This window comes from Rhynchophorus ferrugineus, unplaced genomic scaffold (genome assembly GCF_030347505.1).
Source record: "Rhynchophorus ferrugineus isolate W39M unplaced genomic scaffold, kcgeb_rfMv2 rfM1, whole genome shotgun sequence".
Classification (NCBI taxonomy): Eukaryota; Metazoa; Arthropoda; class Insecta; order Coleoptera; family Curculionidae; genus Rhynchophorus; species Rhynchophorus ferrugineus.
Genome location: NW_027472580.1, coordinates 67,964,216 through 67,980,088, shown reverse-complemented (window position 1 = coordinate 67,980,088; position 15,873 = coordinate 67,964,216). Strand labels below are relative to the sequence as shown.

The following is a 15,873-nucleotide window of genomic DNA, read 5'->3' as shown; positions in this document are numbered from 1 at the left end:
CGATATAAAACACGTTAACCTTAATCAAACATTCCTTCCGGAGTTTTTAAATATTTCCTATTGGTTTCAACGTTTAAAATAGGATGCAGGTTTATTATTTTTATATTTTATTATTTATTATTATTAAAATTAGATTCTTGATTGACTTCTGACTGAGCTGCAACCAAGAGCTACAATTCTATGTTTTCATACTTTAGAGTAATGTGGGATTCATGATTCCCTCAGATTGAAATGTAATAGAGTGTTTTACAATTTTTTCCTTGGAATTTATATAGGTGTAATACTACCAAAACCATTATTTTACTAAAAAGATATTTTATTTCGTGGAAGAGAGGCGACTTGTTCAAGGGCGTTACAAAGCGACATTGAAAGTAAAACCCATATCTCGAGGGCGTCTATTCTCAGGCATCCCACTCGTTGCGCCATTCGATCTTATTCATTCAAGCTGACATTTTACGCGATTATGTAATTTACATGTTTCATTCAGTATTTTAAAAGAATGCGTGTGCTCCTTTAAAAAAAAAAACGAAAATTTGAAAATATTCTTGTTCTAACAATAACATAATAGAAATAATAATTAAATCCAAAGAAGAAAAAATATAAAAAGGAAATAATTCCTCAAAATATGTAGTATTTGTAAACATATTTATTACTTAGACAAAATTGACTTGATTGTAAGGAACAAGCACGCTTGTCTGAAACAATTGGCTGATGACATTCCGCTCTTCGGTCTATCTTCTAAGATTATTTCTCTTTTACAAATGTTATATTGCCAATCTTGATACAGTGCGACACTCCTAGTTTCGGTTGTTCATATACACACTGTTCAATATACTCTGTTCTACTCTCATAGAGAGCCTAGCACACACATGATACCTTCAGAAAAATTTTTTAGTATTGGGTCTAGAGAGCGCCTTTGATGTTGTGATTTTTTAGCACTCTCCCAATGGGGTCTGCTTTTCCCTGAAGAAACTGGAGGACTACTTGGGACACTTTTAACCAATTTTGCCGCATTAGTATACCTAATGTTTCAGCCTTTGAAGGTTAATTTATTTCTATCAACGGATAATATTTATTGGTAAATGGCATTGAAAAATAGTAAGAGATGATATTCTCCTATTGACGATGGATCTGCATAGTTTCTCGAAAATACTTTTGAATTTTTTAACTAAAAATAATCAAAGATATGAACCTACACACTATAAATAGTTGAATCTTATTTTGGGGAAAACGTAACATTTTCTCAAATTCCAAATATAAGGTGCTACTTTTAGGTACCAGTTTGCAGACATAATGTATTTAAATCCGGAGTACGTCAGAGTATTCAAGAAGAATCAGAAATTTCACCAAAACGTGCATACACCAACATCGGTTTATATCGTGGCAATATCGTTGCAATAAAGTACATCCACAAACGAACTGTTGATTTAACCAGATCCATAAGGAAAGAACTGAAACAGGTTAAATAGATCCATTCATTGACATGCACTCTATACTATTCATTCAGCAATGATTTAGATTCGCGAAATAAGACATGAAAATTTGATTCCATTCGTTGGAGCCAGCGTAGATCACGGACAAGTAGCCATATTAACTGCTTACAATGCTAGAGGAAGTCTAGAGGACGTATTAGCCAACGAGGATCTCCACCTGGACACTATGTTTGTCTCTTCCTTAGTCAGTGACCTTCTTAAAGTAAGCATAATTATTCTTTTAAAATGCAAAATTAATTGTGTTTGTTTTACTTTTAGGGAATGATTTATCTACACGACAGTGAAATAGTATCACACGGAAACCTAAAGTCGAGCAACTGCTTAATCGATAGCCGCTGGGTTTTGCAGATATCTGATTTCGGATTACACGAGTTTAAAAGTAAAGTTCTGATTATAGGGATAATTTTTAGCTTTTAAATGTAGATAATTTAATCTAATGTATTCAATGGACTTTTATTCAACTCAAGTTCCGTTCATATTAATTACCAAAATGATACGGCGGCCCGCTCGTTAATTCTAACAAAATTTAACGTTGATTTTTGATTATTAGCTTTAATTCTACATAAAAATATTTAAAACGTCATTAAAAATTGTACCTATATTATCATGCTACTGATATACTGGTAATATGTAACTGCAGACCTTTTGTAACAACCCTTGAATAAAAATGTTCATATAGTCAATTCAAAACAGCAGTGTACCTACGTGAATTGACAGGTCGTCGCAATGTTGCCGCAGCAACTCTGAGTTTTAGTACAATTTGACTTTGACATATAATAAAATTCTAAACTAAATAAAATAATGAAACCAAAATGTTATGTATTATAATTTATTTTAACATTATATTTTATCTAATGCATACATTATCGTAAGAACTTAAAGCCACAATAATTTATAGATTAGAGTTATTTTATTATATTTACATTGTACTTTTTTTGCACTCTAGTATAGTTAGAGTTCTAGGCTCATTTTTTTTATGTAGTGGTATCCCCCGAAGGCCTAATCCACCTAATTAACAGTTGTATATCTGAGTAATGTATTTTACTTTCATTAGAGAGCATATTTACCTTTCATGCTTAGTTCTTGTTTCCTTCGATACAATGTTTCCTTGAAAAGTCATTTTGATATTACTGTATTTCTCCTTAGTTTGTTCTGTTACTACATGTATACATCTTTCTTGATAAAATTACTTTTAATCACTGCATTCTTCTTAATGCATTTGCCATGTACATTTATTCGCAAACCTTCATGTATATTCTAAACAATAACACACATGCTCATAAAACTTTCACACTATTTTTTAGCGGATATTTTTCGATATTTTTTCAGAACAAATTAAATATTTTTTTAGGCTAATATTACACTAGTATTATTTTTCTTAATAATATCGATAAATTTTTTTGTAAAATATCGATATTTTTTATACTTATTGCAAAAAAAATATCCATATTTTTTTCCTCCGATCTGTCGATATATCGATATATTTTCCGGTGACCCACATCCCTAATACTGACCTTTAGTTGTTTCCTCTCTCATCACTGTCACTTTCGGAAACACTAATCAAATGAATATGTAAGCTGTTTATTTCCAATCTATCAAAAACTTGCCCACGATTCTACCATTTGTCAATTTCTTCTTCAATGTGTCTGATCCAGCTCATCCAAACCGAAGGTGTTATTTTGGACAATGCCTCTTTCCATAAATCCAGACAGTTCTGGTTTGAATATAATTCTCGACCAGAATGTCTATTGTAATAAGTCTTTGCAATGCCCCATATAGGGAGGAAGATGTAATACGTTGTGGCCATAAAGTATATAACCATAACTATGTACCCTTTCTCAGACTTATTTCTAAAAAAGTAAATTACATAAAATGCAATTGAATATTTCATTTATATTTACCGAGTAACAATTTCAAATAGTTCATTCTTTAACATGATTCCTTCGAAACTTATTTTATGTACTTTAAGCCATTCCTTAATTGCAGACTTTATTGATTCACTTGTTGGGATCCTCTCCACCAGTGTACTATGATATGGTACATTGTCCATAACAATAATTGATGATTCCTCTAAATTCTTTAAAATCTGATTTTCAAACCACTGCAAAAACAAAACAGATAGTTCATTTCTCCATGGTTTTCAACCTCGGACTTAGATTAAACCACAAATTCTGCACCAGGAATAAAAACATTCCTGTTTCCAACATAAAGAACTATATGTCTGCAGTGAATTATTAATAAATGTTATGACTAGCAAAACATAACCGATACTTATTCCAACGTTTACCTTCTTCCATCAGCTTTTGTTGTCTTTACACTATATTTATTATCATCTAACAATGAGTGACCCAGTATACCATTCTGAAATATTCATGTTTCATCCAAATATACAAATTGATATAATAATTACTCCTTGATTTTGTTATATGTTTTTAAAAATTGTTCCATTAAACCCCTTCGTGGGTTATCTTTACACCATTTAAATCCTATATCACCCAACAGTGTATGAAGGGATGTTCTACATCCCTCAAATAGCTGCATATCTTTTGGATTTTTATGGATACTTTCCAGACTAACAATTTTCTCTGAAATAATTTTATTAAATTATGTTTCGATTGAAAAAAACTACTTACTCTTTTTATACATTTCGTATATTTGATATCTGATACAGCTAACATCAAGTTGATCTTGATTCGTCACGTGTTTCGCATAAAGACAGTTTCTTTTTCGTGAATTTAAAGTTATCTTGTTTTTTATTTTTTGAGATATTTTAATGAACGCGCCCGTACTAATATTCCGCAAGGCATAATAAAATATTTTCAATAAAAACTGCGGCGATTTGAAATGTATTAAAACAAAGCGTTATTAACAACACTTGCCATTTTATAATCCGTAATTATGGTATTTTGAAGAATTTTGCAAACGGACAGCCTTTGCTGGCTCTTTCGGTTACATGTTCGAACTTCTCTAACAGGATTCTATCTCTTTTTAACAGAATAAAATGAGAAGGAAAATATTATCTCACTGTAATACGAATTTACAACTTTCGACAGGCACATATTTACGACGTGCGTCACTACTGTTTTGAATAAATTATATATATAAAGATGATAAAAAATTAAAATCGTAAAAATCACATTACTAAGCGTTACTATGAATCAAAATCATTTCTTAATATTACTATAGTACTCAAAATGAAACTAATAGACATTTCTATCGACGAAATGACTTACCATATATTTTTCATCGATAACTCATTCGATAACTCATAACTCATAACTGATCGATTCATTTACTCGATAAATTTTCACAACCCGTTTCTTAAGTGTTATCAGAATAAATTAGAAATATAAAGTAGAAAAAAAAGTCAGTATCACGAATAAATATCAAAGAGTTCATGTTTTCACATTTCTCAAAAATAATTCACAATCCTAATATTTCTTTAGAGTTAATTATTATTTTAGTATGGTAAAGCATAAGGCAAAAAGTTACTATTATTTTCTTTACATAAATATAAACTTTTTGGGTAGAACTTTGTAAAACCATTATTCCATCATTATAGAACTTCTGGGAATTCTGAGTGAAATATAGAACCAAGTGATTTGTTCAAGCTTTTCTGAAGTCAGCTTTAAAGTTTTGAATCTTATAAAGAGCTGAACAAATTATAGTCGGGCGAGACAAAGTCTGAATAATACCTTGGCGCCTCAGATTTTCCCAGAAAATCTCCATAAATGTTTGGCTCATTCACTGAATATGTATGAAGGAGTATTGCTATATATTTTTTGAGCCAACAATGGAAATTCTGTAATTTTTGATGAAAATGGTTTCATTATTTTGAAAGTATTCTCCACGAACATCAATACACTAATCTTCGTAACATTTCTTGCACTCCGATACAAGGTACCCCCAAAACATAATTTCTGAATACACCAACGGCTTCGTGAAGCACCGGAAAACGTTTGGTCCGAAATCTATTTTTGCTAGGCGTCCATAAAAAAGGCATTTGATGCCAAATCAGGTCCGTATGGAAGATGACCCATCAATTCAATCCTTGGGTCAGTTAAATAGGTTGTTACAGCCGACGTGTGAGGCTTATATTGTTATGATGAACAACGATTCTTCATTGCCACTTCATTTTAGAGCGCTTTCGGTAAAAAAATGGTTGTGTATTATTCAGAATTCAGCATTCTACGTTGTTATAACGGCACGGTTGCCGTGCCTCAATTAATCATTTTTATCGAATTTGGATCATCTTGAAGCCCATAGAGTGAATTTTTGTCTGGCTTGGAACTCATACGCATATATTAAATGTTCATCTCTTCTATAGATGTTATACACCTTTTGAGGCACCGTGATTGTACATCATGATCATATATTTTCACCAATTAATACGGGCATCTTTTTGAGCTTTTCTCCAATTATGCGGAATCCAACGTGAATAAGTCTCTTTTCATGCAATATGTTATTGATACTCCTCAAACTAACGACCAAAGATGACTCAATATCACGACTACGATTAAATTTACGACTCGAGCGGCTACTATTAAATTCGTTATACCAACACTTCGCAATAGGTAAGCATAGGGTTTTATCGCTAGTCCTAAACAATCGTCGCACGAAAATGTTCACGAGATATCTCCATATTTTCAGAGAGGCAAAACGTTCTGAACAAGTTTATGGCTATAAAGGTCTTGCTTCCAAACTTCCAACTGGAAACTTCAGGTGGAGCCTAACAACACTTGGAAGACGTGGTGGAAGACAACCTCTATCCTATTGGTCAACTTTGATTTTTTTTAATCGCTTGCTTCAATCGAATTAGTTATTGATTACAGTAGAGTATAGAATTAGGGGGTTGGTAAGTTGTGAAGAAGTCTTGATGAACAATTAAATTTATGTTCCACCAAAGCCAAAACATTAAATAGCTTAGCGTCAATTATATAATATAGCAACTAAGCATTAAATAGTGTTGCAACCAAATTTCAAGCATTTTTGAGCTTTCACCATAACCTTTTTCGTATACTTTTGCCATATTGCTGCCATATTCGATACATTTTTAAACTCCTGTAGCCCGCAACATACACAAAACTGTGATATACACTACAACACAAATTAATTCGCAATCTTAGTATTTTATGGTTTTAGGTATTATGGGTATTACTTATGATGTAAGTATTTTAACCCATAAAGCAAAAAAAAATTAGGCAATTATTTTATTCTAAAGTTGAAGGTTAATTAAACTTAATTATATATTCCCGTAAAATAAACCTTCAAAGCTATTATCCTTGAGAAAGCTTTAATTTTACCATAGTTACAACGTTAATATAATTTTACAGTTGGTATAATAAAAAAGAGAAATATAATTTTTTTATACCTTACAAAAAATATATTCAAATGCCATTATTTACACTTATTTAAAAAATAATAATAAATCTACATCCTTCTATTTAGATGACAAAAATCTTCATGTTCTAGTCAGCTAACAAAAATCTATAACACATTTAACTAAAAATTGAACTGTAATGTTATTGACGTTATTACGTTGTTATATTGTTAATGTTATTACGTTGTTATAGGTGGGCAAGACGATCCAAATTTTGCCATTAAAGAAATGAAGAGTATGCTCTGGAGGGCACCCGAATTATTAAGAATGCAATCACCACCGGACAGAGGCACCCAAAAAGGAGATGTTTATTCATTCGGCATTGTTTTGTATGAAATTATTGGTCGATCGGGACCTTGGGGTGATGTAGCTATGGAGCCGACTGGTAAAAATAATTATCTAGGCTAAATATATAATTAACAACGATTTTATTTCAGCTATTATCAAAGAAGTTATCAAAGAAAATCCTGACGTTCCGTTTCGGCCATCCTTAGAGGGTCTAAGAGTGCCAAAATATATAATAAATTGTCTAAAGGCCTGTTGGCACGAACAACCTGAACAGCGTCCAGATATACGTTACGTCCGTGTTAGATTAAAAGAAATGCAGGTAAGTGGGCATTTTTTCATTTAAAATATTTATTATTGCAATGGATTGCATTGAAATGTTTTTTAACTATTATTTTATATTACGTATATAATAATGCTTTATGTAATAATAGTTAAATACATATAGTAGTGTTATGTATGGCAGTATATACATGGCCAGTGTATCGCTAAAATCCACTTTGATGACAAATTTATACGATTTTGTAGACGTTTCTCATGTTTTTTAGTTTCGATTACCAAGGATTATTGAGAGAACATATAACTAAAATCTGTTTCATGCAGTCATTAAATTGTTTCACAAGTAGTATGATGTAAAAAAATTGCTTCCAAAATTGTTGATGTTGAATAAGCCATTCAACGAACCCTCTTCGCAGTTTATGGCCAATAACTTCAGCATGCTAATTTCAGGTATTTCTGAATGGAATGAATTACTATGGTATACATTCTTGTATTTCATTGAAGGAGTAAAATTAGTTACCAATATTGTTTCTCTTCAAAAAAAAATGCATCATAAAATGATTACAATTACAAATATTAGTGGGATTGAAAGTTAAAAAACTTAATTTTAAATTGGACAAAATGGTTACTTGTTGTGTTACTCAAATGTATTGATATACCTTTTTTCACCAAATATGTTAAAATAATATAAATAAAAGTGACACGGTAAGTACCTGTAACATTAACACAAAAAGAAACAAATTAAAATTGAAATAAAATATTTCATATTTTATTATTGAAGTAACTGCATCGATTCACTTATGTATATTCACACATTATTGATGCGTTTCCTTGGTATCTCTCTCAAATAAATATGTTATTAATAATATTCAACATTCAATTCAGTAAAAGAGAGAAAACTCTCTAACAGGGGTCTCCGGAGAAAAGTTTTGCTTTGTCCAACACCCAGATGAGGTTATAATGGCCATTCAAGTAATTTAATTGGTTAATTTGAATCACCATTAAGGCACCTGTAAGAAAAACATTTTGCTGTGAAGACATTTGATTGGCTCTTAAAGTTTGGCATATGACAGCCCTGGCATCGCGTTTAATTGAGCAATAAAAATCACTACATAGTATAAAACAAAGTCGCCTTTTCTGTCCCTATATCCCTATGTGCGCTTAAATCTTTAAAACTACGCAACGGATTTTGATGCGGTTTTTTTCAATAGATAGAGTGATTCAAGAGGAAGGTTCATATGTATAATACATGCATAATATACTAAGGCAACATTACTAATTTTAGAGGTTTCTAACGTGATGTCGTAAATTAACCTATTTTTTTAGGCTTATTTAGCAATTAGCAAAAACGCTGCCTAACCCTACGGGTTAGATCAAATTAATGTACTACAGTATTGTACAACATAAAAAGGTCTACAAAAAAGTCCGCGATGGTATATGTTTATCTTTTACCGATAACCCACATTAACCATTTTTATTGTTTACTTTTTACGTGAGAAAATGGCTTATTTACGAAGCTATTTTAAGCAATACGGTATTAATCCTTATCGAATTAAGTACCTTAAATACAGTGTGCAATTAATATAGATCAATATGGTTCCTTACAGCATGTAAATTAAACAAATATTTTCGGAGATATTACAAATTTAAAATTTGCGTTTAAAAATGTGTAATGTAATAAAAATTGTATGAATTTAGATATTCCAAAGATAGCAGGAAATCTTCATAGTAAGTATAGGGGAAGAGGAATCGTTTTACTTCAAATTTAATGCGTGCAGGCCAAGGGCAGTAATGAATGAACCAAAAATACTGGATCGATTTTAATCATGTTTTCATTGAGTGACATAGGCATATATATTTTATGCCCGTGCAAAGTCGGAGCGGGCCGCTCTGTTTTTATATACAACGTTCATATTTTTTCTGTAGTGTATTTAATTTAGTATCAGCATTGCACCCGTGTGAAGCCGGGGCGGGTCGCTAGTTTAATAATAAAAACAATTTAATTTCTGAAATAAATATATTAAATAAACATCCATGAATAATATATATGTAATCTGTAAAAATATAAATTATGTATAAAAATAAATATACCTGTAAAGTATAATTAAATATATATATATATACATATATATATATATATATATATATATATATATATGTATATATATGTATATATATATATATATATATGTATATATATATATATATATATAGGTATATATATATATATATATATATATATATATATATATATATATATAATCATAAACAAGAAAAAAATATATCTCTTCTGTCTTTTCCCTTTTTTCAAATTTGTTTACTGCCATCAATTTAATAGGATCTATTAGATTTCAGGCTTTTTTCTGAGGCTGAAAACACACTTTGAGTCTTTCCCTGTTTATTTCTCTGTTTACCTGTTTTACACAAAGCTAAGTTACAGTTTCTCAGTTCCTGGTAATATGTCCCCGTTAGTATGGAATTAATCATCTTCACAATTTCCTAAATACGAATGAAATAAACAAAATTAACTTATGATAAGCACTTTAAATGATTTGTCAACCATACTAGCCGAAGGATATGATTGAATGGATGTGAATCCATGAACTCTAACAGTTCCAAATTTTTTTAATGAAATGAACCCCTCGATGTAGTTATTTAATTTTTAATTCATGGCGCTTTAACAAATTTATTCTTACTTAGACAACACAAATTAAATGCCTGAATGGCTGTATCAAAATTCCTAATGCATTGAACTTCGGTTAATCTTCCCTTTTAAAAGGTTTGCATTCAAGAACTATTATTTTAATGGATTTAAACTATTAAATAATTGATCCAAGGATAAAAGTATGTGACCGTTTCCGTAGCTTCTTTCAGAAAGGGATTCATTTCTAAAATAAAAAATAAATATTTGTTTTTTTATGATTATTAATATGAATAAATTTACCCCAACTTACAACAATCAAACATGATGTGACGATTATAAATTTCTTTTATGCTTAATCCAGACTGTTTTGGATTTACAATATTATCAACCATTTTTTCAACCAGACAGTCAAATACTTTTCGAAGTAAAACGACTCTGCATTTCTTTACTATCTGTGCACCCGGGTATACAACACTTCCTAGATCGAAAATTCACTTTACTTATTGTACTACCGACTTTTATATACTGATAAACTAACAACTTAATGTTTAAAAGTTATAAAAATCTAAATTCACTGTTCTTTAGGTTAGGTACAGTGACAATGGCGCCCGAACGAAATAAACAATAGCACTATAGAATCGAAGTGAGCCAAACAGATCCGGTCGCGTCTTATAGCATAGCGATTTAAACTAGTAATAAGTTAAAAGTAGCGATGTTTATATGTTAGACGTCGCGAAACATTTCCCCAAAATTTCCTATAAAGTTAAATCTCTATTTCTCTGTTGAACAAACAGACAGATAATCACTGAGTTTCATATATATACATAAACTCAATTTGTTAAAAAGAAACCATTGTTTTTACCAAATTTCCTTAAGTTTTCACAAAAATATGTATCGAATTAACAAGTATGTAGAGAAATAACCATAACTTAGCAAATAACCTAAGGCAAATTATCGATCTACTACAGTATGGCGTCCTTGAATTAGTATTACTAAAAATATGTGACTTCAAAGTCATCTATTAACTAAATCTGACATAACTGCCCTCCACCTTATTCAATATATACAACATAACTTATACAATTCACTAAATTGTAAAAGGTGTGAAAGAATAATATGTAATAAAATATGCAGGCCTTGTTGACTAATTTTATGTAACATATGTTAAAAAAATTATAGAAATACTATGTTTTTGTCCAGTAACTTCATAATTTCTGACGTACTATTTATTGACATTTTATTTCCAGGCTGGCCTTAAACCTAATATTTTCGACAATATGTTGTCAATCATGGAGAAGTATGCCTACAATTTAGAGGGCCTGGTTCAAGAAAGGACTAACCAACTCACCGAGGAAAAAAAGAAAACAGATGCTTTACTTTACAGAATGCTTCCTAAGTAAGTAAACGAGTATGTTAACTGTCACATCGTATAAACACATAATTTGGATTTACTTTGATAATATAGTTGTCCTACTATAATTATTAGAATTAGATTAATTTTAGTAAATAAAATAATTTTTATTATTAATAGAATTATATTTATCGCCAGACTAATTAATAGTTGTTAATCAGCTTAACAGTTTATTAGTTTATTATTATTTAATCAAAATTTATGGTATGGTATTAAATGCAAAATTGAAATCAGTAACAGCATTACGGCAAATAAAATAGGTCCAAACTCATATCAGTCATTCTTTCGAGGTTGTCTCTGTGTCACTATAAATGAGCTTGGAATATCAAAACGTCACGATTCAACAAGACCTGTTAAGTAACCTGTAAGATAAAAATAAAATTCTGTTAAAAAATTAATAGTTTATTAAATTATTAATAAGTTGAAATAATTTTTCATACATTTAACAATGTTTAGAATTAATATAATTCAGTTTTCTTTGCAAAAGTTTAATGATAACCTCTCTTTTCACAACGTTGCGCCGTATGTGAACCGCGATTATGTTGTTAATACCGAAATAACACTTTCACAATAAACAAATAACACGCCCTATGTTCTAATTCATCGCTTATGTTTAATTTTCAAATATCACAATATTTTAATTATTTTATACTAATAACAATTTTATATTAATATATATTTTATAGTATTACGTATTTTGTATAATATTTATCAATTACTAATAGTTATATTATCAATTATAAATAATTATCAATTACTAATAGTTCAATATTATATCCTTTAATTTGCTAATATAATTGGTTAATAAATTATATAATTATTAACATAGTTTGTAAATATGAGTAGCTTTAGTTAATACACTAATAATATTTTGATTATATGAGTGAAGTTATTTTCGAATTTATTATTTACTTTTGAAGTTAACTTAATCGAGGCGAAGCTACAGTTTAATCAACTTTTGTAATAATTTAATGTACTAAACAATATGAAATATATACGATAGAATTGAGTAAATTAATATTATTGCTTTATTCCTATTCTTATTTATATATTACAAAATATAATTAAATTATTACATTAAATTACATATTATAGATATATGTTGTTTTATATTAATTAATTTATTATTTTATGTTATTTTATTTACTCTTTTATAATATTATTAAATAACTAAGACATAATTAAGACACTATTAAATAATTTTATACATATTTTTAACCAATTTGACATCCAATTATCATATAATATATACATAATTAATTATTTCTTGTAAATATTAAATAATAATAATGTGTGCAGTTTATTGCAATAGTTTTTAATAGTTCTTAACATTATTGTGATTTTTTAGATCTGTTGCAGATGCACTGAAAAAAGGCGAGAGAGTTGAAGCTGAATCGTTTGATTGTGTGACGATATATTTTAGTGATATTGTTGGATTTACAGAACTATCAGCTGTCAGTACACCCTTGCAAGTCATCGACTTATTAAACGATTTATACACACTTTTTGACTCCATAATATCTCATTACGATGTATACAAGGTAACATAATAATATTACAGTTGTTTAATTAATTACGGAAATGGCTAGCAGTTTCATATTTCTCGCTTATATCGCAATATGTATGCAAAGACTCGCGCTGTTTTTTTTAACTAGTATGACTAGAATAAATTTTATGATAAGCTAAAAAACTTATCGAGTCAATTTTTGATACTGTTAAATAAAATAAAGCATATTCTGGTAAATGTATTCTACAAATGGAGTCATATATTGCAAAAACTAATGTATACATCCAACATTTATTATGGAAGTAACAGATTCCTTTTTACACAGTTTTTTCATAAGGGCCTCAAAAGATACTATTGTGTGACGAAGAGCGCCGTCTTGTGGAACGGTTTGTTGAATTATTTTTTCCCAAAATACTTCCAAATAAATTATCGGATGAAATAATATGAAATACAGGTATAACTAGGATATTCGGAACTCAATTTCTGGGTTATTTTAATTTCCTACCGATTATTTCAATTCTTGATTTTCAAAGAACCAATGAATTTTTTGACAACATAAATAATTTAGTACCTTTTATTAATTTATACAGTCTAAAAGTTGATATTGCTATCTTCATTATGATTCGAGTAATACGCCGTGGTAAGTGTCGCAAGACTTATATCAGGACAAATATTTTTCACCCACTCGTCCCAGTTATCGTCGTAACCGTTCAGATCTCGAATAATATTAGTCCTCTATTGTTAGATAGGTTTACATGGTCTTAACTCATGTGATTTCCGGAGAAACCCACTGGGTCTTCCATTCAAAAGGTACTCGACCCCACATAAGTCTGTGAGGAATCCGCTAACCATTCTTTCGACGCAAATTATTAAACAAATTACTTCATTTGTAATAATATCTGTGAAAGAAATATGTACAATTTCGATTAAACTTCGCATTAGAATACTTACGGAATGATTAAAGTTTTAGCAAGATAAGCATTCGAATGTTATGTTGATTGCAAAATGTCCTCTTCTCCATTCGCACATAGATAGCTCTTCTCCTGTATTACTGATACCAAATTCCTGAAGTCCTACGCTGAGTTTCACAATAACAAGCGATCTATCAATAGTTAATACTTTTCAGTGAATACCTTTCTTCATTAATTCTTAAGCAACATTGCTAGAAGCCTCGACATCTCCTTCGACGAATACATTGCTATCATCAGCGAACATCAGATTGATCAAGCCATTTGTAGCATCATATAGAACGACATGTCTCTTTTTCAAAGTTTCGCTTCCAAAGCTGTCAAAGTGAGAACTAGTGCATACAGCCCAAAACAGCACGAAATCAATAAATACAACAATCGCTCTCTTTCCACACCTAACACGTTTCTCCTTAAACTCGAATTGTGCGTGAACATCTTAACTGCAAACTAGGTTTAAATCCCTTCTGCTCTTTTCGGCTTGTTTCTTCGCGAAGTCTCATATGTATGATCTTATTAAACACCTTTTAGACAATTGATAGGAGGCCCTCCTTTATAGTTTCCACAATGTCCTTTTTCAGGGGTTATCCTTTTTTTTCAGGAATTATTGGTTTTCTCCATGAGTACGGCATACTCCCCGATTGTTAAAATTATGTGAAGAGCACATAAAGTCGTTGTGATAATGCTTCCCCATAGACCTTGATCATTTCTGTAGTCACTTGGTCGACTTTACACCTTAATGATTTTATTGCTATTTTTTAATTCGTCCATTCTTGGATCGACACCAAGAAAGTAAGTTTCTGAAATGTCCCTTACTGCTACTAAATCCTGTGATGTATCGTCATTATAGAACTTCATGAGAAACTCACTACATCATTCGAGATTACTTCTCCGAATTTCCTTCCACTTTTTGAATGTTGTGTGGTACATTTAATTTTATCGCTTAGTTGCTGAATCTAGTAAGCGTATTATCTTTACTTACTACAATAAGCACTATAACATATTTCTTAGATTATACCATAAGCCAGAAATGTAGAAACTGCAGCTTGACCAACCTAATTTCTGTAACCGCCAGAGAGTTAGAGCAACTCTATGGCAAAACGCATTACCTGAAATATTCATTTTAGGCCATAAGCCACTAGTTTCTAATTTAAACTAGTCACTATTTTTAAACAGACTTGTGTAAACAACAATACTTGAGAAGAAATTATTTATAAATGCGCAAGTTCGTAATTTGAAAAAGTATTGAACTATAAATCTTCACCGATTTCATATTTAAGGTAGAAACAATTGGTGATGCTTACATGGTTGTCAGTGGCTTACCTATAAGGAACGGTAACCGACATGCAGGTGAGGTAGCATCGATGGCTCTCCACCTCTTGAAAAAAATCCAGAAATTTGAAATAAAACACAAACCAGGTGACGTGTTCAAATTACGGATAGGAATACACTCAGGTATGTTACTCAGCCTAGAATGTCACGTTAGTTTCACTGTTTGACAAAAGATGGCGCTTTTAGATTAGGTTAATACATTTTTATAAAATTGGTGGCACTTTTTATGGACTCATGCAATGTTTCAATGCAATCTTTCACAGGTTTTGTAATTAAAAGAGGTGAATATTGACCAATAAAAACATTCTCGTTTTTGTAAGGTCTAGCGCCAAAAAATGTAGAAGTAAAGCAGGCCTGGATATCGACAATATACCGAATTTTGAGAGGGATAAAATCAATCGTGGAAGCCGCTCCAATTTTTCCCATTTTAACGATATACTTATTATTTGAGGATACATTTCTACAATATCTACAAATCCAATAAAACGAATACAAAGGATATGCATTACCATCGTGATTTGCTTCTTAGTTGTTACGTTAATCTCTCAGATGTTATTATAATTATCACATGACGATA

The 15,873-nt window shown here is 30.4% G+C and overlaps 2 protein-coding genes across 2 annotated transcripts in view; one reads left to right on the top strand and one right to left on the bottom strand.

Moving 5' to 3' along the window:
- The window catches only part of Gyc32E (Guanylyl cyclase at 32E), a 330,290-nt gene that overhangs the window by 306,700 nt on the left and 7,717 nt on the right, over nt 1-15,873 (top strand). Inside the window, exons 13-20 of the mRNA XM_076419392.1 lie at nt 1,275-1,460; nt 1,519-1,695; nt 1,752-1,872; nt 7,067-7,258; nt 7,311-7,480; nt 11,329-11,477; nt 12,841-13,033; nt 15,245-15,419. Coding sequence (XP_076275507.1) covers nt 1,275-1,460; nt 1,519-1,695; nt 1,752-1,872; nt 7,067-7,258; nt 7,311-7,480; nt 11,329-11,477; nt 12,841-13,033; nt 15,245-15,419 — 1,363 coding nt within the window. The remainder of the gene's footprint in view (nt 1-1,274; nt 1,461-1,518; nt 1,696-1,751; nt 1,873-7,066; nt 7,259-7,310; nt 7,481-11,328; nt 11,478-12,840; nt 13,034-15,244; nt 15,420-15,873) is intronic.
- The window catches only part of LOC143206791 (odorant receptor 49b), a 67,075-nt gene continuing 62,939 nt past the window's right edge, over nt 11,738-15,873 (bottom strand). Inside the window, exon 7 of the mRNA XM_076419545.1 lies at nt 11,738-11,854. Within this exon, the coding sequence (XP_076275660.1) occupies nt 11,846-11,854 (9 nt within the window). The 3' untranslated portion in view covers nt 11,738-11,845. The remainder of the gene's footprint in view (nt 11,855-15,873) is intronic.